The sequence below is a fragment of the Dendrobates tinctorius genome, unplaced genomic scaffold (genome assembly GCF_039654945.1).
Source record: "Dendrobates tinctorius isolate UK_male_01 unplaced genomic scaffold, ASM3965494v1 ptg000232l, whole genome shotgun sequence".
NCBI classification, from domain to species: Eukaryota; Metazoa; Chordata; class Amphibia; order Anura; family Dendrobatidae; genus Dendrobates; species Dendrobates tinctorius.
In genome coordinates, this window is record NW_027361899.1 from 2,433,611 (window position 1) to 2,457,836 (window position 24,226).

Here is a 24,226-nt window from a genome sequence, read left to right on the forward strand (position 1 = left end):
TATAAATCCCCTCGGAGTCCTCTGCTCTCTGCTGGACCTTTGTTCTTGTTCATCTGTCTTGTCATCTCTATGTATAAATACTGGGATAAAAAGTGTAGGAACAAAACACTGATGGCCGAATGTGTTATAGCAGATCTTGTGCTGGGCTTGAGGTGTCACTCAGGAGGAGAGCCAGGAAGAGAGGAGACTGTAAGGATAGTGTAAGGAGTGTTTAAAAAGACGGTAAGGAGTGTGTATGGAGACTGTAAGAAGAGTGTAAGGAAACTGTAAGGAGACTAAGGAATGTGAAAGGAAAGAGTAAGGAGAGAGTGAGAACTGTGTACGGAGAGTGTAAGAAGACTGTAATGAGTGTGTACGGAGACTGTAAGAAGACTGCAGATCTCTGAACTCCTCAGTATAGGAAAGGTGAGAATAATCCTTCAAGGATTATCAGAAAGTGCAGAGACTTATCCTCCTGCATACTGTAGATTAGCAGGATGGGTGGTTTTAATTGTGTGGGCTCTGGAATCACTACACAGAATCAAAACGACACAAGTAGAAGTATCGGCATACATCGGCATGGCCTGCGCACCCAATGCTAAAGATAGGGTACACGGGCCGCATGCCGACGTAGGTGGAACTGAATGGAGGAGGTGTGGCAGTGGGTGGAGCTTCATGGAGGAAGTCCGCATCCCTCCGCAGCGTGAAACTAGCCTAATATAGAGAGTCAGCACATTCGCTTTATTTTTTACACAAATATTTGGACTTTTCAGCAGTTACCAAAAAGCTACTAAACAAATAGTCAAAGAGCTACAAACACTGATCACATGGAGCGTTTCATCCGACCTCCTCTCCTCGATCACCATCAATATCATGGAGACGACACAGAAGAGGTTTAGCCTGGAGGATGCAAGAGTGATACATGTATTTACATAAAAAAAGGGGCGGGGCTGATCCTATCACAATATGTAGATTAGCAGAAATGAGTAGAAAGGATAAGTTTATGAATATTGGCCAGTTGCATAAAGAAGATCTGTTATCAGAAGGCCTTTGGAAACAAAGGAGAAAGATCTTCATTGATGACCAAAGCTCCACAAAATCATCCATTTAGGATTTTACCCAAAAAATGAAAATTTACAATGGGAGGTGACTGAGCAGATCACTGCTGTATAGAAATCAGTCTGCTAATCTACATACAGAAGTAGGATTAGCACCGCCCTATATTTATGAAAAATAGAAAACAGTGTTTGAAAGATAAAACTCACAAGTTTTGGCTGTATGTGGTCTATCATTGATAAAGCAGCAGTGAGGTTTCTGGCTCTTGCTTGGCCTATTTGTTTCGATCGAGTGTAGTATGTCTTATGGGTCTTGGTTGGTGATATGGCCTCTTCCAACACTTCTGTTCTTCAGTAGCCATTGTCCAGAAGAGATGGACTTTATTCAGACTTTTTAGCATTATCCCAAAATGCTATTTAACAATTAGACCACAAAAAAGCTATTAAGACTGATCAGATGGAGCGTTTCATCCGACCTCCCCTCCCCCGATCACCATCAATATCATGAAGACGACACAGAACTGGTTTAGCCTGGAAGATACAAGACTGATACATGTATTTACATGAAGAGGTAGGGGCAGGGCTAAACATTTTACATTTAAAGGCGTGTTCTCAAGTTAGCAATTGACATTCTTTCTCTATCTGCTTTCATTCTCCTTCAATGAAGATATTATCTTTTACAGATCGTTTCAATAAAGACCCTGGAGTAATCATCAGTAATTACATCACATGAGAGGGGTTAGCTCTTAACATCCCAGACAGCTCTTGATTTCTATACAGCAGTGAGCTGCTCTCCTTGCTCAAAACCAGCTCATCTTCAAGAGGAGGGTGGAGCTATGCAGCTCTTCATTTTCTAGACAAATTCCTCAATGGATGTTTTTCTGGACCTTTGATCATCAGTAAAGATCTTCATTAGAGTTGAGCGACTTTAGTCGGATCGGGTTTCATGAAACAAAATTTGTTTCAGATGAAACTGGTCCGACTAGGCAAAAAAGGTCGGAGTTTCGTCGGAAACCCGACCCCAATGCAAGTCAATGGGAAATAAAAGTCGGCATTGAGTGGATGAATGTCATCCGCTCAATGACGACTTTTATTTCCCATTGACTTGCATTGGGGTCGGGTTTCGGACGAAACTCAGACTTTTTTTGCCCTAGTCGGACCAGTTTCATCTGAAACGAATTTTGTTTCATGAAACCCGATCCAACTAAAGTCGCTCAACTCTAATCTTCATCCTTTGTCTTCCTTAACATAGGTCTTCTGATAACAGATCCTTCTTGCTAATCTGCATATTGTAGGATAAGCCCCACCCCTTCCTGCTAATTTACATACAGTAGAACTAGCCCCATCTTTTCCTAACTATGTAATTACATGTATCAATTTTGTTTCCTCCTGTTTAAACCTCTTCTGTGTCGTCGCCATGATATTGATGGTGATTGGGGAGGGGAGGTCGGATGAAACGCTCCTTGTGGTCAGTGTTTGTAGCTCTTTTACTGTTTGGTCAAATAAAGTCCGTGGAGCCTCATTTAAGAGTCTCAAACATGGGACTAGCCAGATATTCTTCCAGGGAAGGACCCAGCCAAGTGGCCCTTTAAGTCAAACTCCACCTCTTTACGAGTTTACAGATATGGCAAGGGAAATACCAAGGCCAGGTATCCATCCACAGACAGCTTTTTTTTTTTTTTTTTTAAACCATTCAGGTTAGTTATAAACAACTCAATATAAGCTCATCAACTTAAACGTCATTGTTTCAACACTCTCATCATCATGGTTCATATTTATTTTAGTACAACAAACCAAGGGTACACACAAAAGACATCCTGAACATCAATAAACATCACTAAAATTCACTGATATTTGATCAGGTGCTGCCATTTTTTAAATTTCCAGACACCCTCTGCATCAGAACCACCACCGCCTTCGCTGTCTAATTTATAAATCAAGTATAATCTAGAAAGGATCAGCTCGACACACTCATTCACAGATACATGCTTCTCTTTGAAAATTCCTAAATTCCTCACCTCACAGTCCCACATAGTATGCCACACAGTCTCGCATCCACCACATCCTTCCCTCGGGCACACATCAGTTCTGGTCAGACCTCGTCTCTTCTGAACCTGTCGCACAGGCAAAATATTGTGCAAGGACATCCATACAATATCCCTTTGTCTATTAGACATCCCGTGCGTTTGCAAACTCTTCCATGCAACCGAAACTTCATTCCCTCTCAGCCCGACAATATTACATTCCACATCATTCTTACGTATTATTTTCATCACATTCTTCGCCATTCTAAAATCATTCATCGGTACACTCAGCAAATCATGCTTCCTCACAAACTTCTCAATCACCTCATACCAGACCGGACACTTGAAAGCAACAGGCACTCTAGCATCCCTCTTTCTCCAACATAAGCCATATAACATCCAACCAGCTGAATAACTTGCCATATACGCTCCCTTATTTCCTTTATTCAGCAAGATAACAACAGTTTTGATATACTGAAGCCCCAGAAAAATCTCAATGTTTGGAGAGGCCATGCCACCATGGTGACACGCCTTGAAAAGACTCTCTCTCTTAAGTTTCTCTATTTTACTGCTCCAGAAAAAAGTAAAAACTAACTTTTCCACTCTTTTTGTTTTCCTACATGACGGTGGAAAAACTGTTGCAATAAAAAGCAAAATCGGAAGAATCACCGCTTTTATGACCAAAATCTTACCACTCAAGGTCAAGTCTCTCAGTCGCCAAAAATGTAACTTACGCTCTATGCACTGTGAGGTAGCGCTGTCATGTAAGTAAGGGGTTCTCGCTTGCAGCGATCGAAAAACACATCCGGCACAGGATTTTCCAACAAATCATAGTCTATGAGGTTTATTTATCCTTCATAAACCTCCAGCAGCAATATACACAGCATTACAGGAGAGCGTCCATTATACAGGCTATTTAGCCCCAGGGTTATCTCACCCACGTCAGGGTTCCCATATGGCTGTTTCTCCAGGCCGCAGAAGTCCACTCACTCCTCAGGGACTCTCAGATACTGGCCGCCATTACACACACAGCCGCTCCACAGGCTGCTGTTAGTGAGGAGATCCTTCTCCTCACGGGACCTTCCAAAAACTGGACCAATCAGGTCCCAGCATTCACTCCATGTGACCTAACCTGGCCACATTATATGGTCCATAGCCACGCCCACCGGGTCACATGACTATGACCTCACCACAGGTCCTTCACACAGACATATATACTTTACAATAGCATTCATAAACATACATATGTCTCTATCTCAAGGTCACCCACCTTGAGATACATAATGGCTCTTCAACCACTCACACTCTTGGGACATCCACACAGCGCCCCCTCGTGGACACAGTGGTCATTACACCACATACCTCCCCCCTATGTTCAAACTTGTGGGGTTGAACACACAACATCACACCAGGGTCTCGAGACCGGGCACGTATTGCACCTTGCCCCACAGGTCGAGAGAACTGTCTCCATTTGTCATACGGCCTCATCTCTACATTAGGCCTCCCCCGCCCCCAGCGGTCATAATACCGGTCATTGTCTTTGACCCTCCAGTCACGGCCTGTCTGCATCATCAGACACTGTTTAGTCACCACACTGTTACAGTGCCCCTTGTCACCTGATCTTTCTCTCATTGACCGTCTCTCTCGGTTGGTGCGGTCATAAGTCTTAGTCGATCCTGCTGTCTGGCACGAGTCTGACTCAGTCAACGTCTCACAGGAACTACAGCCCTTCAACCTCGTACGGTCTGTCGAATTGCCACTCGCTGACATTCTTCGGCCATCTGCCATGTCACTTCTTGGCGTTACCCCTGGGGTCCTTACATCTTGGTATGAAGGCGGCCGCCACCTGGTATTCCGCACTTCTTTATTAATCCGCTGGCGGTCCAGCTTCAACTGTTCAATCTCTTGCAGGTAGCCCACTCTATACTCCAAGAGCAATTGAAAGTTCCTCAGGCTTTCCATGGAGCCAACCACCATCATGGGAATCCTTCCCACTTCACCAGACACCTGGTCTTCGTCATCAGGAGGGATCCTCACCCTCACCACACCGGAGACATTCACAAGGTCCTGCATCACCTTCCCGGACCTTCCAATGATTCTCCCAATCAGAGCTTTGGGTACCGGAACCACATCTTTCCTCAAACCCAACCGATCCATAGCCTCTCTTGCTATCTCTAGGCGTCGAGCAGCCTTCATATTACTCCGCCTAACCAATTGTTTGACACGTAGACACTGCAAATGCATCTCTTTCAGGACAGCTACTCGGTTTGATGTGTTTTCCCTAGCTGATACTATCACCAACTGCCGAGTCTCAGGTGCCCAGTGCACCTTACACGCTTTGACCGCCTCTTTGAAAGCCTCATGCACACCTTCCTCAGCACAGGCTTCTTGCATGTCTTCTGGTACATCAATTACAACCTTGAAGGTCGTGGACTTGCTCTCATCCTGGACAGATGGCTCTGGGTTCCCCACGGACACTTCCCTCAAGATATCTGTCATGACCGGATGACTGTCTTGTGCAGCTCTTGGCTCACCATCTTCCTGAGATTTACAGTCTTCAGGACCCTTTTCCAAGATGGGCTTTGGCAGTTCTGCCTTGCTATCAGTCGGGCAAGGCCGCTGTACGTCTTCGCCCCTCCACTTCTCCTGCAGAAGACCTTTTACTACTCCACTGAGTTCTTGCAGAACTTTATCTTTCTCCTCTGCCAGGTAGCGACGCTCATCCTCTCTCCTGAGAATCTCCTGTTGATGCTTCTCTTGGGCCTCTCTGAGCACCTCCATATCTTCCAACAGGGTCTTGTTCATGGTTTTACACGCTGACAGGTGACCTCTGAGCTCAGAGACTTCCTTCTCCAGCCCATCCACTCTGTGCTCAGCTGCTTGCCTTAGGACTCTTTCCCGTTCGACATGTTCTGTTACAGTCTCCTTTATCAGCTGTATCTCACGATCTTGTTCTCTTTTGTCCATCACGTGTCGCACCACTACCTCTTTAATTATATCGTTAAAGGGTACCACTGGGTCAGTCACCCCAGTCGAGTGAACCCTCCAGTTACCGTCCAGCACCAATGTGTCTAGTCCAGTAGTCTCATCTCCCAGCCCACCATCTGTCTTATCACGAGACGTCAGGTCCGTCAGTTGGGCAGATGTACTTCTTCCTCTGGTCAGTTCTACCTCTGACCTGTCCCTGTCAGGAGCCGTCACTGTCTCAGTGTCCGCTGGCCCCACAGTCGAAGCATCTCCATCATCCGACCAAATGTCATCAAACAAAAGAAAGTCCCGGCCCCTCTCCCAGGCATAGACTAAGTCCCGTGGTATCCCTCTACCTTGGCACTCACCACCTTTGGTCCCCTCAAACACTACTGTGTCTACTGCGTAGTTCACTGTTACCCCGTGTTTACAGTGAACCCTGACGTTTTTCTCGGTCAGAGAGAAAACGAGAGGAGTTCCTGTCAGAGTCACCTGACTCTCTGAGTCCAGCCGACCAAAGGCTCCTTCCCGGTGCAGCATCACTGTACACATCTGTGGCCCATCATTACTACCTGGAAAGGATATTCCACATTCTGAAAAAGACCTGCACATACACTGCGGTACTCCAGACATACCTACTGAGTCACCCAGTGCTGTCACTTCTTCACACTTGGCCCCTTTCTGGACCACCACCCCGCTTTGGGTTGCCACCCCAATTTTGGTCACCGCCCCCTTTTGGAACTCCACCCCTTTTTGGGTTACCACTCCAATTTGGGTCACCGCCCCCTTTTGGGACTCCACCCCTTTTTGGGTTACCACTCCAATTTGGGTCACCGCCCCCTTTTGGGTTTCCACCCCTTTTTGGGTCACCACTCCATTTTGGGTCACCGCCCCCTTTTGGGTCACCGCCCCCTTTTGGGTCACCGCCCCCTTTTGGGATTTCCCCATGTCCGTCCTGCAGAACCTCTTAGGCCACAGTTCACCCAGTACAGTTTGTCTTTTAACGATACCACACAAGTCTTTGCTGGCACCACCACAGCTCCTGCTGTCACTGATCACCGGCACCTCCGGCTGCGGTTCACACACATACACAGCGGCTGGTGTCACTGCAGCTCCTGCTGCGCCATCTTCATGGACCCGCTGATCCACCGGAAGCCGCTTGTCACCTTCGTAACCCCGCCGGGTTACTGGAAGCCGCTTGTCACCCTCAAAGATAAAAAAGCCACAAAAGTGCGCCCATAGGGCCTTACCAGTGCAGGTATAATGGGTTATGCAGCAATAATACAGGGTACTCACCCTTAATAGTTGTGTAAAGCCACAACTGCTGTATCCGCTTATTCACATGCAATAAAGCTGCAGCAGGATGGTGTAGACAGACAGCGTCTGCTACCAATGCTCCCAGGGCAGATCCCTTAAAGAAAACACCAGGTCCCTGTGCTGCGAGACCTTCGTGACCCCACTGAGCCACAGCAAGCACCTTCAGGTTTTGCAGAGGAAAAGAAAAAAAAAAAAACGAAAAAAAACACATGCACAGTCTCTCACATGTCCTGTTCGTGTGCCACTCAGGACGTACCGTCTCCGCCTGAGACCGTCCACCACACAGGGCACACCGGGTGCTATTCAGGGAGCCGACCCTCCTCCCAGGGTCTCCCAACACACCGGCCTCACCAGGTCCAGGGGCTCAGCGGGTGCTATTCAGGACATCTGTCTCGGCCTGAGACTGCCCAACACTTAAGCCTCACCAGGTCCAAGGTCCTACCATGTGCTCCAGGGCTCTTCCCAACACTGACCCTCCAGGACCTTGCTCACTGAACCCTCCAGGAACACAGTCTTTACCACTGACCCAGGTCAGTAAAACACTTTTTCTTTTTTTTTCCCTTCTTTCCCGACCAGCACCTGCTGGCCGCGCAGGTTCTCGGACCTCTCTACCGCAGAGGTATCCTATAAGTCTTTGCCACTGACTCCTGTCAGCACATCACATGGCTTTAAGACCGTCAGCCCTCCTGGCTCAGCGTTGCCCCCAGCAACCGAATCTACAGTCCTTTTCCGTTGCCCCTAGCAACAAGGCTACAATATTGCCCTTTGCTTTCTCCACCATATGTGAGGTAGCGCTGTCATGTAAGTAAGGGGTTCTCGCTTGCAGCGATCGAAAAACACATCCGGCACAGGATTTTCCAACAAATCATAGTCTATGAGGTTTATTTATCCTTCATAAACCTCCAGCAGCAATATACACAGCATTACAGGAGAGCGTCCATTATACAGGCTATTTAGCCCCAGGGTTATCTCACCCACGTCAGGGTTCCCATATGGCTGTTTCTCCAGGCCGCAGAAGTCCACTCACTCCTCAGGGACTCTCAGATACTGGCCGCCATTACACACACAGCCGCTCCACAGGCTGCTGTTAGTGAGGAGATCCTTCTCCTCACGGGACCTTCCAAACTGGACCAATCAGGTCCCAGCATTCACTCCATTTGACCTAACCTGGCCACATTATATGGTCCATAGCCACGCCCACCGGGTCACATGACTATGACCTCACCACAGGTCCTTCACACAGACATATATACTTTACAATAGCATTCATAAACATACATATGTCTCTATCTCAAGGTCACCCACCTTGAGATACATAATGGCTCTTCAACCACTCACACTCTTGGGACATCCACACAGCGCCCCCTCGTGGACACAGTGGTCATTACACCACAGCACAATCCACACTCCTCCCAGCTCTCCGTACCTTCCAAGTCCTTAATAAATAATACTCCCAGCACTTTGATAGCACCCTCCTCACACTTTACCCACTCCATTTTAACCCTGTCATCCCCAAAACATTTAAAACTACATTTATTCCAATTCACTCTAAAGCCAGATGCACCACAGAAAAACTCCAGAAGCAACTTAACCCTACTCATAGACGCAACACTTTCACTCACAGCCACAACATCATCCATATATCCTAGAACTTTCACATGCTTCCCACCACTCCCAGGTACCAACAAACCTCGCATCATTTTATCACGTCTCACCAAGCACAACAGAGGTTCAATCACACATACAAACAAGACAGGGGACATGGGACACCCCTGCCTTACACCAGACTTAATATTCACTTTCTCACTCAACCACCCATTAACAAGAAACTCACTTGACACACAATCATACAAAGACATTATCCCATTCACAAATTTTTGAGGAAATCCCATTCTATCCAGAACTTTAAACAAAAACACATGCGAGACCCTATCAAACGCTTTCTCAAAATCAATTGACAGAACCATACACTTCCGTTTCCTTGCCATGCAGTCTCCAATCAAATCCCTTAATAACAATAAGTTATCACTCATACTTCTTCCAGGCACAGCACACACGTGATCCTCATCCACAACACTACCAATCACCTCACGCATACGATTCGCCAACAATTTGCTGTAGATTTTGTAATCTGCGTTCAGCAATGTTATAGGTCTCCAATTCTCTAAACACTTTCTCTCACCTTTCTTATGCACAAGCACAACCACCCCCTCTTTCATTGATTCACACAACTTACCACTCTCCCACATATACTTACACATCTCAGTCACATCAGCACCCAGAATATCCCACGCCTTCACATGGAATTCTACCGGCAATCCGTCTTTACCTGGAGTCTTAATCTTTTTAGCACTCTTCATCACATTTTCTACTTCTTCCATAATTACGTCCTCATTCAAAATATCACATTCTCCACTATCCAACTTGCTCTCTAACCCATTCAGCACATCTGAAACAAGACCAGAATCAATCCATTTTTTATCATATAACTTGCTATAGAACCTATTCACCTCCTTTATCACATTGTCACCTGACACACACAAACCGTTCCTATCCAGGATTTTATCCATATCAACCTTTCTCCCATTCATTTTCTTAAAAAAGAACCCCGTGCACTTTTCATCTTTCTCAAGATGTTCTATTTTGGTGCGATAGATGATTTCTTTCCCTTTTTCATCCATAACACTCTTTAATTCACTCTTTGTCTCAGCCAGCAGATCAGACACATCCATGCCACCTTCTCCACACTTCCTTAACCAGTCTAAGAGCCTGTTTAAATCATTAAATCTACTCCGATAAATAGCAGCTTTTTTATAGCCCCACTTTTTGAAGAATTTTTTGCAACACACCTTAACCCAGTCCCACCATTCCAGTACACACGCAAAATCCCTCTTACATACTCTCCACTCTTTATACTTTATTTTTAATTCATTCATCACATCCTCATCTTCTAACAATCTTACATTCAGCTTCCAAACCCCACCCCCATACACACTGTCATTAATCGCACTAAACACACCTCTCAAACACTCATGATCAGAAAAAGGTACAGCATTTTGTTCAAAATTCATACACAACATATTTTTGGAAAACAACATTTTATCTATCCTGGATGCAATACCACCCCTATCAGCATGGTACGTTGGCGGTGGTGGGATGCCAAATTTCAGAGCAGCATCTAGAAGGGAAAAATCAGAAATAAGATTGGATAACTTTTTACCAGTTATGTCACAATTCCCTTCTGTGGTGCAATTAAAGTCTCCAACTAAAACTGTAGGTATTTTGCCCAGAAGAAAAACTTAATTTTTCCAAAAGAGCCAGACGCTCCTTTTCCTGTCGTGTCCTGATGGTCAGTACACATTAATAATTCTAGCCCGCCACCCCCTATAGTTAACATGTGCAATTATACATCTACCCACCTCTACCACCGTGTAGCTATCTAAACTAATCTCCCTGTTACCCATTAATATCCCTACACCATCATTCCTATTAACACATGAGCCAGACCATACATGCTGTCCGTAAGGCCAGTCCTTATCGCTTGGCGCCTCCACAATCCCACATTCCTGCAGACAAAAGATGTGAGCATTCATCTGTTTAATATAATCTAGAACGATTGCCCTCCTGAATTTGGATCTAATTTGCCTGACATTCAGGGACGCAATGCCCCAACCAGCTTGGGGAGCCATAACATGACTGTTATTTACATGACGACAAACACGCCACTTCCTCTTCAGCCGTTTTCGTCTTCCATCTGGAACTGCAACTCCTTGAATCTGTTTACGTCTGCGGGAATGCCTAAAAAAGCATTGGTGTCAGGAGAGAAGACATTCTGAGGGTAACTATGTTCACTCACCGGACTTAAACCAACTTCACCGGGGTCTGCCCAATCCGTTCTGGGCTTCTTACAGGAATTTCCAGGCTCCTCATCCTCAGAGGACCTCGCAAGAGTGAAGTCACCTTGATCTCCACAACTGGGCAACTCTTCCTCAGTAGCAAACCAAGATACACTGGGGGTATTGCCAAGAGTACTCTCCAACTCCCCCTCCCCACAGACATCAGACTGAAGAGGGAGCTCACATTCAACATCAGTAGCTTCCAAAACTGCCACCTCTGGGCTGGGAGACTCCGTTTGGGGCAGGGCCTCCTCATGTGCATCCATGATTTCAGGTTCCTCAATAAGTTCAGGGTATGAAACCTGTGGAATGTCAACAACAGCAGCAGGGGGCGCAGCTGCCCCACCTGAGACCTCAGCGTAAAGGGCCTGTCACACTAAGCGATATCGCTAGCAATATCGCTGTCTCTGATACTTACCTACGACCAGCTCCCCCGCTGGTTATCGCTGATCGCGCGAGAACGTTCAGGACTGTTTCTCGTCGTCAGCTTCCTGCGGCGCGTGGAGCCGGGCGGGAGGACGCAGGATCGCCTGGTGTGACAGGTAAGTAGCGACCCCCATCCCCAGCGATGTCGCTAGTGAGATCTGCCTGTGTGGCAGCTCACTAGCGACCACTTAGCGATGTACCAGCGATCCTGACCGCGTCATATCGCTGGTCGGGATCGCTGGTACATCGCTAAGTGTGACAGGGCCTTAAGACCTAGGACTGATCCTGGCCTTACAGTCCCGATACTTATGGCCCTCCTCACCACAAGCCTAAGGGTACCGTTACACCTAGCGATACACCAGTGATCCCGACCAGCGATATGACGCGGTCAGGATTGCTGGGGCATCGCTAGGTGGTCGCTAGTGAGCTGCCACACAGGCAGATCTCACCAGCGACATCTCTGGGGACAGGGATCGCTACTTACCTGTCAGACGTGGCGATCCTGCGTCCTCCCGCCCGGCTCCACGCGTCGCTCGTCGGCGCCACAGGAAGCCCAGCAGGAAGTGACCGACGAGAAATGATCCAGCAGCTTCTCGCGCGATCAGCGATAACCAGCGGGGGAGCCGGTCGGAGGTAAGTATCATATGCAGCGATATCGCTAGCAATATCGCTGCAACGTCACAAAATCGGTGACTTTACAGCGATATCACAGTGTGTAATGGGGGCTTTACGCATAACAGGATTTGTGGTCTTTTGCCATATGGCCAGAAGCATTGCAATTCCTGCAAGTTGGCATCTCCTTGCAACTATCCTGGGTATGCCCAAAATTTTTACACCTCCTGCAATACATCGGGGCATCTGGAAAGAACAAAAAAACAGTATTTTTCCCAATTGAAAAATTAAGAGGGGGGGTAATGGATGCCTCCGGGCCTTGGGGATCCATCCCAAATCTCACAAAAAATGTGTACTTCCCAGTCCAGAGCCCTTCTCCATTCAGGACCCTGTGGGAGTACTGAACATAAATGCAATGTATTTTCAAAAATAAAGCAATGTCCTCCAGGGAAACAAAAGGGTTGTGCATGAAAACTGCAAGTGAGTACAGCACAGTAAAGGTAAGACCTTCCAGCAAAGGATTTGCCACTCCATTTTTCAGGGCAGTAAACAAATTCTGGCAAGCCACCATAGAAGATAGCACCAGTACATACCTGCCTTCTCTCCTAAACTCCTGCAGGCATATTATATCGGACTTCCGAATCTTCAGGATGTCATAAAACACCATGTTGACCAAATATCCCAGAGAAAAATGCAACTTCTTATCTTCAGCGATGTCAATCCTGAATCCATTTTTGACCCGGCTATCACTGGTCCCAGAGAATTGAAGTCAGACTCCCATCGTCCACAACTCCAAGGGTCTCCTCCCCGAAACCTCATGGCTATTTCCCAAAAGCAGCGACCGGCTTAAGCCACCAAAGTGGCGATGCCGGAAGGCCAAGAGACAACACTCAAGGTATTCAGGAAACTCCCCACCTCATCAGTGTGGAGTAGGATTCTGGCTAGGTGGGAGCAATGCCTAGTAGACCAACATCACGAAACAATCACTGACCTCAGGGAGACCAGTCAAAGAAAACACTGCGGCAGCCGGCAAAGACGCTCAATCACAGTGAAATCCTAGGTGCATTGCTACCTGGGAAATACGAATATGCAAATAAAGTCCGTGGAGCCTCATTTAAGAGTCTCAAACACGGGACTAGCCAGATCTTCCTCCAGGGAAGGACCCAGCCAAGGAGTGGCTCCTTTCGGAAACCACCATATTAAGTGGCCCCTTAAGTCAATATCCATCTCTTTACGAGTTTACAGATATGACAAGGGAAATACCAAGGCCAGGTAAACTCATAAAGAGCTGGATATTGACTTAAAGGGCCACTTAATATGGTGGTAATGGTGGTTTCCGAAAGGAGTCACTCCTTGGATGGGTCCTTCCCTGGAGGAATCAGCTCCATAAACATCATATAAAACCGTCTAGACGACATTGGCACCAGAATCACTGAAGATTACAGGAAGAGCATCCGAGACCAACGATCATCGAGAAATCTCTAGAGAAGATTTCTGATAACAAAAGACCTTTGATGAGGAAGAGAAAGGATGGAAACCTTCACCGATGACCAAAGCACCAGAAACGCTCACCTGAGGATGTTACCAAGAAGTGGAAGATTTGCATAGCTCCACCCCCTTGTGGTAAATGGCTACCAATGAAAGGAGGTGACAAAGCACTTATAAGATATCCCTGGCAATATTAGAAGCTCTTCAATACTCCAAATCAATAGTAATGCCATATAAATAGCATAAAAAATGGGACTACTCTAAAGAACTGTTCTACGCAAAGTACTACAGTGTGCAGGCGCTGGACCTCTCTGACCTTTCCTGGCGCCTGCGCACTGCAGTAATAGTATAGACAAGGCGTGCACTCTGTAGGTAGGCGCAAGCTGAACCTGAAGCTTAGTCCAGAAAAATCATCAAGTAAAAAGACAACAGCTGCACTCAAGAGTTTTTTGCTTTTCCAATGCAAAAAAGGTTTATTGAAGACACCAGAGGTAACATTTCGACCCTTTGTCGGGTCTTTCTCAAACCTCACGTAAGGCAAAATTGGAAGTAGAAAACGGGAGGCCACAGCGGAATGAATATACAGGAAGGGCTAAAAAGCCATACATGGAGATCCGGCAGGGCAAAGGACCAGGCAGGAGTCCCGAGATAAGCTGGAAGTGTGAAGCACGATGCGCTGTCTGTGGTGACACCAAAAAACACGTTTTTTTCCTCTATTACATCATGTGTCCAATTTATTATTCTGCCAATCCAAAAAAAACCCTTGTTATGTAAAAAAAAAAAAAATAAAAAAACAACAAAATACATACCTCTCTGCCGTTCAGTCAGGTCCCCCGCTGCAATCAATCAGAAGGGGGTAACTAGTTTACAACAGGGACCAGTGCTAATGCTACCAGCCCCTCTGTAAAACACTGCCAAATGAATGAATGAATTCATGTCTTCGCAGGCGCCCCGGCTGACCAGAGATGAACTGATTAGTGTGGGAAAGTTTCTCTACTTTTTCTCACGCTGTCAGTTCACCGCAGGTCAGGTGGGAACTCCGCGCAGCCTCATCGACTACCGCTGACATCACTGAGGCTGCGCAGAGTCCCCAGCTAACCTGAAGGGAGCTTGATAGCGTGGGAAAGTTTCTGAACTTTTTCCCACGCTGTCAGACCACACTGAGAAACCTACTGGAAGGGGTGGAGGGGGGTTATGTACAGCAAGAAACCTGCTGGAAGGGGTGGTGGGGGTTCTCTCTAGCACATTATTATTATTATTATTATTATTATTTATTGTTATAGCGCCATTTATTCCATGGCGCTTTACATGTGAGGGGGGTATACATAAAAACAAGTACAATAATCTTAAACAATACAAGTCATAACTGGTACAGGAGGAGAGAGGACCCTGCCCGCGAGGGCTCACAATCTTCAAGGGATGGGTGATAATACAGTAGGCGAGGGTAGAGCTGGTCGTGCAGCGGTTTGGTCGATCGGTGGTTACTGCAGGTTATAGGCTTGTCGGAAGAGGTGGGTCTTCAGGCTCTTTTTGAAGGTTTCGATGGTAGGTGAGAGTCTGATATGTTGTGGTAGAGAGTTCCAGAGTAGGGGAGATGCGCGAGAGAAATCTTGTATGCGATTGTGGGAAGAGGAGATAAGAGGGGAGTAGAGAAGGAGATCTTGTGAGGATCGGAGGTTGCGTGCAGGAAAGTACCGGGAGACGAGGTCACAGATGTATGGAGGAGACAAGTTGTGGATGGCTTTGTATGTCATGGTTAGGGTTTTGTAATGGAGTCTCTGGGCAATTGGGAGCCAGTGAAGGGATTGACAGAGGGGAGAAGCTGGGGAATAGCGGGGGGACAGGTGGATTAGTCGGGCAGCAGAGTTTAGAATAGATTGGAGGGGTGCGAGAGTGTTTGAGGGGAGGCCGCAGAGCATGAGGTTGCAGTAGTCAAGGCGAGAGATGATGAGGGCATGGACTAGGGTTTTTGCAGATTCTTGGGTGAGGAATGAACGGATGCGTGAAATATTTTTGAGTTGAAGTCGGCAGGAAGTGGAAAGGGTTTGGATATGTGGTTTGAAGGAGAGATCAGCATCAAGGATTACTCCGAGGCAGCGAGCTTGTGGGACTGGGGAGAGTGGGCAGTCATTTACTGTAATTGATAGGTTCGTAGGGGGGGTCACGTGAGATGGGGGAAAGATGATGAATTCTGTTTTGTCCATGTTGAGTTTCAGATATCTAGTGGAGAAGAAGGATGAAATAGTGGACAGACATTGAGGGATTCTGGTTAGTAGGGAGGTGATATCTGGTCCAGAGATGTAGATCTGTGTGTCATCAGCATAAAGATGATACTGAAAGCCATGAGATTCTATGAGCTGTCCCAGGCCAAAGGTGTAAATAGAGAACAGCAGGGGCCCTAGGACTGAACCTTGTGGGACTCCGACAGATAGGGGGCGAGGTGAGGAGGTGGTGTGTGAGTGGGAGACGCTGAATGTCCAGTCTGTTAGGTATGATGAGATCCAGGAGAGGGCCAAGTCTGTGATGCCGAGGGATGAGAGGGTCTGTAATAATAGGGAATGGTCCACTGTGTCAAAGGCAGCCGACAGGTCCAGGAGGAGGAGGACAGAGTAGTGTCGCTTGCTCTTGGCAGTTAAGAGGTCATTGGTGACCTTAGTAAGGGCAGTTTCAGTGGAGTGGTGTGACCGGAAGCCAGATTGTAAGCGGTCGAAGAGGGAGCAAGAAGACAGATGGGAGGACAGTTCAAGGTAGACGTGTTGTTCCAGTAGCTTGGAGGCGTATGGGAGAAGTGATATAGGGCGATAGCTAGATACAGAGGATGGGTCAAGAGAGGGCTTTTTGAGGATAGGTGTGATGGAGGCATGTTTAAAGCTTGAGGGGAAAACACCAGTTGTTAGTGATAGGTTGAAGAGATGGGTTAGGGTTGGGATGAAGACTGTGGTGAGGTTTGGGATGAAGTGGGATGGGATCGGGTCGAGTGCACAGGTGGTGAGATGTGATCTTGAGAGTAGAGTGGAGAGTCGATCTTCTGTAATGGTGGAGAAGTTGGTTTTGAAGGTGGAGGGCTGGGAAGTCGGGAGGAAGGGCTCTGGGGGTTGTTGACCAAAACTGTCCCTGATGTTATCAATTTTCTGCTTGAAAAATGAGGCAAAGTCTTCAGCTGAGATGAGTGGGGAGGGAGGAGGTGCTGGGGGGCGGAGGAGAGAATTGAAGGTGTTGAATAACTGTTTAGGGTTGTGAGACAGGGAGGATATGAGAGATGAGAAGTAGGTTTGTTTAGCTGTGGCGAGTGTGGTCTTGAAAGTAGTGAGGGACTGTTTGAATGCGATGAAATGCTCGTTGGAGTGGGATCTTTTCCATCTGCGCTCAGCAGCCCTGGAAGCTCGCCTCAGCTCTTTGGTCAGGCTGGTGTGCCAGGGCTGTCTGTTGATTTTGCGAGTTTTGGTATGTGTAAGTGGGGCAGCGGATTCCAAAGCTACAGCTATTGTGGTGTTATATAGAGCGGCAGCGTCATCCGCATTGTGTAAGGAACTTATATCTGTAAGAGGGAGGAGGGATTCGGAGAATGAGTGTAGGTCAAGGTGTTTAAGATTCCTGCGAGGGTGTGAAAGTTTGTGGGGTGGGGATTGTAGACATGGAGTGAAGAGGGAAGAGAATGTGAGCAGGTTGTGGTCAGAGAGAGGAAGAGGTGAGTTAGAGAGGTTAGATAGGGAGCAGAGGCGGGTGAAGATGAGGTCCAGTGTGTGGCCATCTTTGTGGGTGGCTGTAGAAGACCATTGAGTGAGGCCGAAGGAGGAAGTGAGAGATAGAAGTTTAGTGGCAGCTGAGAGGGAAGTGTCAATGGGGATGTTGAAGTCGCCCATGATGATAGTAGGGATGTCCGCGGAAAGGAAATGAAGTAACCAGGTGGTGAAGTGGTCAAAGAAGGTGGTGGCTGGCCCTGGGGGGCGGTAGATGACAGCCAGTTGGAGGTTGGAGGGGGAGTAGATGCGCACAGAGTGCACCTCAAAGGAAGGGAGGGTAACAGAGGGTGGCAGTGGGATTGGGGTGAAGGAGCAGGTATGTGACAGGAGAAAACCAACTCCTCCACCATGTTTGCTGCTGGGGCGGGGGGTGTGAGAAAGGTGGAAGCCGCCATACGAAAGTGCAGCAGGAGAGGCTGTGTCAGAAGGGGTGAGCCAGGTTTCGGTGATGGCGAGGAAGGAGAGTTTGGTAGTAACAAAAAGATCATGGATGTAGGAAAGCTTGTTGCAGACAGAGCGAGCGTTCCACAGAGCTCCTGTTAGTGGGACTGGGGAAGCGGGGGCTGGGTGAATGGGTATAAGGTTGGAGAGGTTACGGAAGGTTGTGATAGAGCGTGGATGGGAGGTAGAAATGACTGTGGGAATGTGGTGAGGAGGACCAGGATTTGGAGAGATATCACCAGCAGTGAGAAGGAGCAGAGAAAGTGTTAGCAGGTGGGAGCAGGAGAGGGCATGAGGGGGCTGTCTGTGTTTGGAGACAGAGGATTGTATGTTAAGGAACAGTTTTGAGGCGGAGGTGAGGTGGATGGGGAGGATTGAAGAAGAGATGAACAGTTCCTTACTAGGAGTAGGGATTAGGGGAATTAGCAGAAAGTGAAGGATTATTGGGGTGAAAGTGAAAACAAACAGAAACATTGTTTACAGTGACTGTGTCCAGTTACCTTCAGTTCCCTTCTGGTTCAATTCTGGTTTTAATTCTTAAATTAATCTTCACACTTCTAGGACACACTTATAGCAATCACAATGCAGACTGAAGTCTATGCAGACTTGTACTCTGCAATATATGTACAACTAAGTGCAGTCAGGTGTGAAGCAGAGAGGAGTGGTCTCTGCTCATCTTGGCCAGACAATTAAGAGTGGACCAGATGTATATGATCAAGCCAGAGTAAACAAGGTCATAAATAACACTGGGGTAAGCTGGGGTTAGCTGAAAGGCATACCATGTGAATGCTAGGTGCAGAGGCAAGTCTATGTGCAAAGCTGGGTGACGCACTGTGTGTCATAAGCACATTGCTGGTGCTTATGATTGGACTACAGGCAGAAGATGCCCCAGAGAAAAGCAACTGATAACGCTCACTTGGACTCACAAGAGTTAACGAATTAGGTGCCAATACTTTGATCGCTAATATCTCCGCAATGCAGATGCAAAATGAAAAAAACAACATTTTAAGCTAAGTGCAGACGTACTTTTTTGCCCTGCGGATTTTTCCGCGCAGAATTGAAGAAATCCGCAGGTCAAATGACCTGCATTTTTCCTGCGGATTTCTTCCTTTTTTCTTGCGGTTTTTGTGCGGTTTTCCCCTGCGGATTTGGAGAATGGAGCAGGTGGAAAACCGCACAAAAGAAGTGACATGCTGCATATTTTGAACCACAAGAAAACCGTTCGGAAAAATCCGCAGCGTCTGCACAGCGTTTTTTTTCTATTGACTAACATGCTACTGTACATCACAATGCAGATATGCAACGTTTCTGCGTGGTAAAATCCGCTGCGGATCCGCTGGATATCTGCATCGTGTGCACATGGCCTAATTCCTCTATTACATCGTGTGTCCAATTCAACGTGAAACATTTGGTGAAAGGTGCCCTGTAAATCATGAGAAGACGAGGCTTCTCTGCGTTAAATGACGAATATTCTGATGGTTATGAATCCTGCAGTGCCATTATAACCCTGCGTTACATAGGGAGCCCCAGGCACACGCATCAACACTGGAACTGCTGCAAATTGTATCTGGATTTATATGGAAAATTAATGTGCACAGTATGGCGCTGCACAGAGTGCACGTGCCCTGGACATTTTTGGTGGAGACGTACAAGTCCAGCATTTATTATTATTATTTATTTATAGCATTTGTGTTCAGTTTCTGATCACACTGTTGATCCTAAGAAAATATCTGACATGTGCTCGACCACACACACTAAGGCTGTGTGCACACAGCGTTTTTTTAGCGGTATTTTTAGCGGATTTGCCAATAAAACCGCTAAAAATAAGCTTCCCATTATTTCTATGCATTTTGCACTTTCTGTGCATAGATACGTTTTTTACCGCGAAAAAAACGCTTTGCGGTAAAAACGCAGCATGCTCATTAATTTCGTGGATTTTTCCGCGTTTCTGGCTATTTCTATGCGTCTTGAAAACGCGTGGAAAAAAACGCATAAAAACCGCGCATTTTTTGCGCAAAAACTACACGGAAAACGCGCAGAAAAAAATGTGTGGTTTCTGGGAAGGGAGTCAGGTTTTTCAGCAGAAATTTTCTGCTACGTGTGCACATAGCCTAACACTGGTCCAAGCGTGATCTGATGTTTCCTCAGATCACATCGGAACGAAATTCCGACCATGTGAGAGCCCTCGGGCTGAATTTCAATACCGTTACAGTCCCCTAGAGCGCGGGCACACGAGCGATGTTATACAGCAGACACCTGCCTCTCAGATCAAGGACTACCCCTTCCCCATTATCCAGTAGTCTGTAAGCCGGGGGGCCGGGTGGTTTCCCTTCTGTGCTGGGGGTGGGTCTCCTCTCTGTGCCGGGGGTCTCCCCTCTGTGCTGGTGGGTCTCTCTTCTGTACCGGGCGATCTCCCCTCTGTGCCGGGCAGTCTCCGAGTCTCCCCTCTGTGCCAGGCAGTCTCCCCTCTGTGTGCCGGGGGCGGTCTTCTTCCTGTGCCGGGGTTGGTCTCCCCTCTGTGCCCGGCGGTGATGCCTCTGTGCTGGGAGGTCTCCTCTCTGTGGCAGACAGTCTCCGCCCTGTGCTGGGCGATCTCTCCTCTGTGTCGGGAGGTCTCCCCTCTACGCCAGGGCGATCTCCTCTCTGTGCCGCGGTGGGTCTCCCCTCTGTGCCACGGTGGGTCTCCCCTCTGTGCCGGGCGGTCTCCTCTCTGAGCCGGGCGGTCTCCCTTGTGCCGGGGGTCTCCCCTCTGTGCCGGGGTGGGTCTCCCCTTTGTGTGCCGGGCGGTCTCCCCTCTGTGTGCCGGGTGGTCTCCGGGTCTCCCCTTTGTGCTGGGAGGTCTCCCCTCTGTGCAGGGCGGTCACTCTCTGTGCTGGGTGTCTCCTTTCTGTGGCAGGCGGTCTCCCCTCTGTGCCGGGGTGGGTCTCCCCTCTGTGCCGGGGTGGGTCTCCCCTCTGTGCCGGGGTGGGTCTCCCCTCTGTGCCGGGGTGGGTCTCCCCTCTGTGCCGGGGTGGGTCTCCCCTCCGTGCCGGGGTGGGTCTCCTCTCTGTGCCGGGGTGGGTCTCCTCTCTGTGCCGGGGTGGGTCTCCTCTCTGTGCCGGGGTGGGTCTCCTCTCTGTGCCGGGGTGGGTCTCTCCTCTGTGCCGGGGTGGGTCTCCTCCCTGTGCCGGGCGGTCTCTCCTCTCTGTGCCGGGGTGGGTCTCCTCTCTGGGCCGGGGTGGGTCTCCTCTCTGGGCCGGGGTGGGTCTCCTCTCTGGGCCGGGGTGGGTCTCCTCTCTGGGCCGGGCGGTCTCTCCTCTGTGCCGGGGTGGGTCTCCTCTCTGTGCCGGGGTGGGTCTCCCCTCTGTGCCGGACGATCTCTTCTCTGTGCCGGGCAGTCTCGCCTCTGTGCCGGACGATCTCTTCTCTGTGCCGGGCGGTCTCCCCTCTGTGCCGGGGTGGGTCTCCTCTCTGGGCCGGGCGGTCTCTCCTCTGTGCCGGGGTGGGTCTCCCCTCTGTGTCGGGGTGGGTCTCCCCTCTGTGCCGGGGTGGGTCTCCTCTCTGGGCCGGGCGGTCTCTCCTCTGTGCCGGGGTGGGTCTCCCCTCTGTGTCGGGGTGGGTCTCCCCTCTGTGCCGGGGTGGGTCTCCCCTCTGTGCCGGGGTGGGTCTCCCCTCTGTGCCGGGGTGGGTCTCCTCTCTGGGCCGGGCGGTCTCTCCTCTGTGCCGGGGTGGGTCTCCTCTCTGGGCCGGGCGGTCTCTCCTCTGTGCCGGGGTGGGTCTCCTCTCTGGGCCGGGCGGTCTCTCCTCTGTGCCGGGGTGGGTCTCCCATCTGTGCCGGATGATCTCTTCTCTGTGCCGGGGTGGGTCTCCCATCTGGGCCGGATGATCTCTTCTCTGTGCCGGGCGGTCTCGCCTCTGTGCCGGCTGTCACTGTGATATTTGTGTCCTGGATGTCACCTCCTCGTGTACAGACTTGGAATTAATGTGCTCTAAACATATAATTAACGTACAGAACCATTGGTGACAGAGTCGCTGATTTCAGCTGACGCCACAAAACAATAACGATGAAAACGTCGATTCTGCCCCCGAACCGTTCACGGTAACGGCCCCGACGCTGCGGAGTCCGAGCCCCGAACCGCGGCCTCAGGTCGCCTCGGAATCAACCACGAAGGACGCAGCGCAATATTATCCTGTCTACTGACCAACACGGTGCAAAGACATAAGCCATATACCGGGACAGTTTACGGTAACGTTACAGCTCGCCGCAATGTCCGGCCTGGGAACAAGACCGAAAACGGAAGGAAAGAACCAACAAAAGCCGCACAGCAGGAAAGGGTTAACACTGGACCAGCCCGCGGTGCTGCCGGCAGCTAGGAGAGCCGCGTCTGTGAGGAATACGGACGGCGCTGCCGCATCACCGGATTTATCAGCAGTTTCCATAGTTTCCCGCCGTTTTTCCGTTGCCATGGGTACCGGCACGCTCGGCATTCAGCTGCTGACGTCTGGCTCTGCCTCGGCCTAGCTCGGTTGCTGATTGGTCGGGCGCCTCAGTGTTTGGTTGTCGGCGCTTGATGACGTTGCCGCTCGGCGGGTGATTGTTGTGCCCTGACCGTCGGTTGCTCCGGTGTCGTTTCTCGCACTGAAGGCTGCGGGTGAGCGGCGGGAAAATGACGGAGACCGAGGCTGTGAGCAACGACGAGGACGGTGGCGTCGGCATGTGCTGGTGTCTGCGGAGACTGGGAGAAAACCGAGACGTGTTACTGCTGCCTGAGGGGGAAGAGGTGAGGAGATGGCGGCCCCGATATACAGCTGACAGGAGGGGCCCCCGATATACAGCTGACAGGAGGGGCCCCCGATATACACAGCTGACAGGAGGGGCCCCCGATATACACAGCTGACAGGAGGGGCCCCCGATATACACAGCTGGCAGGAGGGGCCCCCGATATACACAGCTGACAGGAGGGGCCCCCGATATACACAGCTGACAGGAGGGGCCCCCGATATACACAGCTGACAGGAGGGGCCCCCGATATACACAGCTGACAGGAGGGGCCCCCGATATACACAGCTGACAGGAGGGGCCCCCGATATACACAGCTGACAGGAGGGGCCCCCGATATACACAGCTGACAGGAGGGGCCCCCGATATACACAGCTGACAGGAGGGGCCCCCGATATACACAGCTGACAGGAGGGGCCCCCGATATACACAGCTGACAGGAGGGGCCCCCGATATACACAGCTGACAGGAGGGGCCCCCGATATACACAGCTGACAGGAGGGGCCCCCGATATACACAGCTGACAGGAGGGGCCCCCGATATACACAGCTGGCAGGAGGGGCCCCCGATATACACAGCTGGCAGGAGGGGCCCCCGATATACACAGCTGGCAGGAGGGGCCCCCGATATACACAGCTGGCAGGAGGGGCCCCCGATATACACAGCTGGCAGGAGGGGCCCCCGATATACACAGCTGGCAGGAGGGGCCCCCGATATACACAGCTGGCAGGAGGGGCCCCCGATATACACAGCTGGCAGGAGGGGCCCCCGATATACACAGCTGACAGGAGGGGCCCCCGATATACACAGCTGACAGGAGGGGCCCCCGATATACACAGCTGACAGGAGGGGCCCCCGATATACACAGCTGACAGGAGGGGCCCCCGATATACACAGCTGACAGGAGGGGCCCCCGATATACACAGCTGACAGGAGGGGCCCCCGATATACACAGCTGACAGGAGGGGCCCCCGATATACACAGCTGACAGGAGGGGCCCCCGATATACACAGCTGACAGGAGGGGCCCCCGATATACACAGCTGACAGGAGGGGCCCCCGATATACACAGCTGACAGGAGGGGCCCCCGATATACACAGCTGACAGGAGGGGCCCCCGATATACACAGCTGACAGGAGGGGCCCCCGATATACACAGCTGACAGGAGGGGCCCCCGATATACACAGCTGACAGGAGGGGCCCCCGATATACACAGCTGACAGGAGGGGCCCCCGATATACACAGCTGACAGGAGGGGCCCCCGATATACACAGCTGGCAGGAGGGGCCCCCGATATACACAGCTGGCAGGATGGGCCCCCGATATACACAGCTGGCAGGAGGGGCCCCCGATATACACAGCTGGCAGGAGGGGCCCCCGATATACACAGCTGGCAGGAGGGGCCCCCCAATACACAGCTGACAGTAGGGGCCCCCCAATACACAGCTGACAGGAGGGGCCCCCCAATGCACAGCTGACAGGAGGGGCCCTCCAATACACACCTGACAGGTGGGGCCCT

General features: G+C 49.9%; 1 protein-coding gene and 1 pseudogene across 2 annotated transcripts in view; one reads left to right on the forward strand and one right to left on the reverse strand.

Annotated features, from left to right (window-relative positions):
- Positions 1 to 739: 739 nt before the first annotated feature.
- On the reverse strand, positions 740 to 801 carry LOC141060157 (U7 small nuclear RNA; annotated as a pseudogene).
- Positions 802 to 22,434: 21,633 nt separating this feature from the next.
- RNF8 (ring finger protein 8) overlaps positions 22,435 to 24,226 on the forward strand; it is an 80,599-nt gene continuing 78,807 nt past the window's right edge. For both annotated transcript variants that reach the window (XM_073556251.1, XM_073556252.1), the window contains exon 1: positions 22,435 to 22,708. In XM_073556251.1, coding sequence (XP_073412352.1) covers positions 22,595 to 22,708 — 114 coding nt within the window. In that variant the 5' untranslated portion in view covers positions 22,435 to 22,594. The remainder of the gene's footprint in view (positions 22,709 to 24,226) is intronic.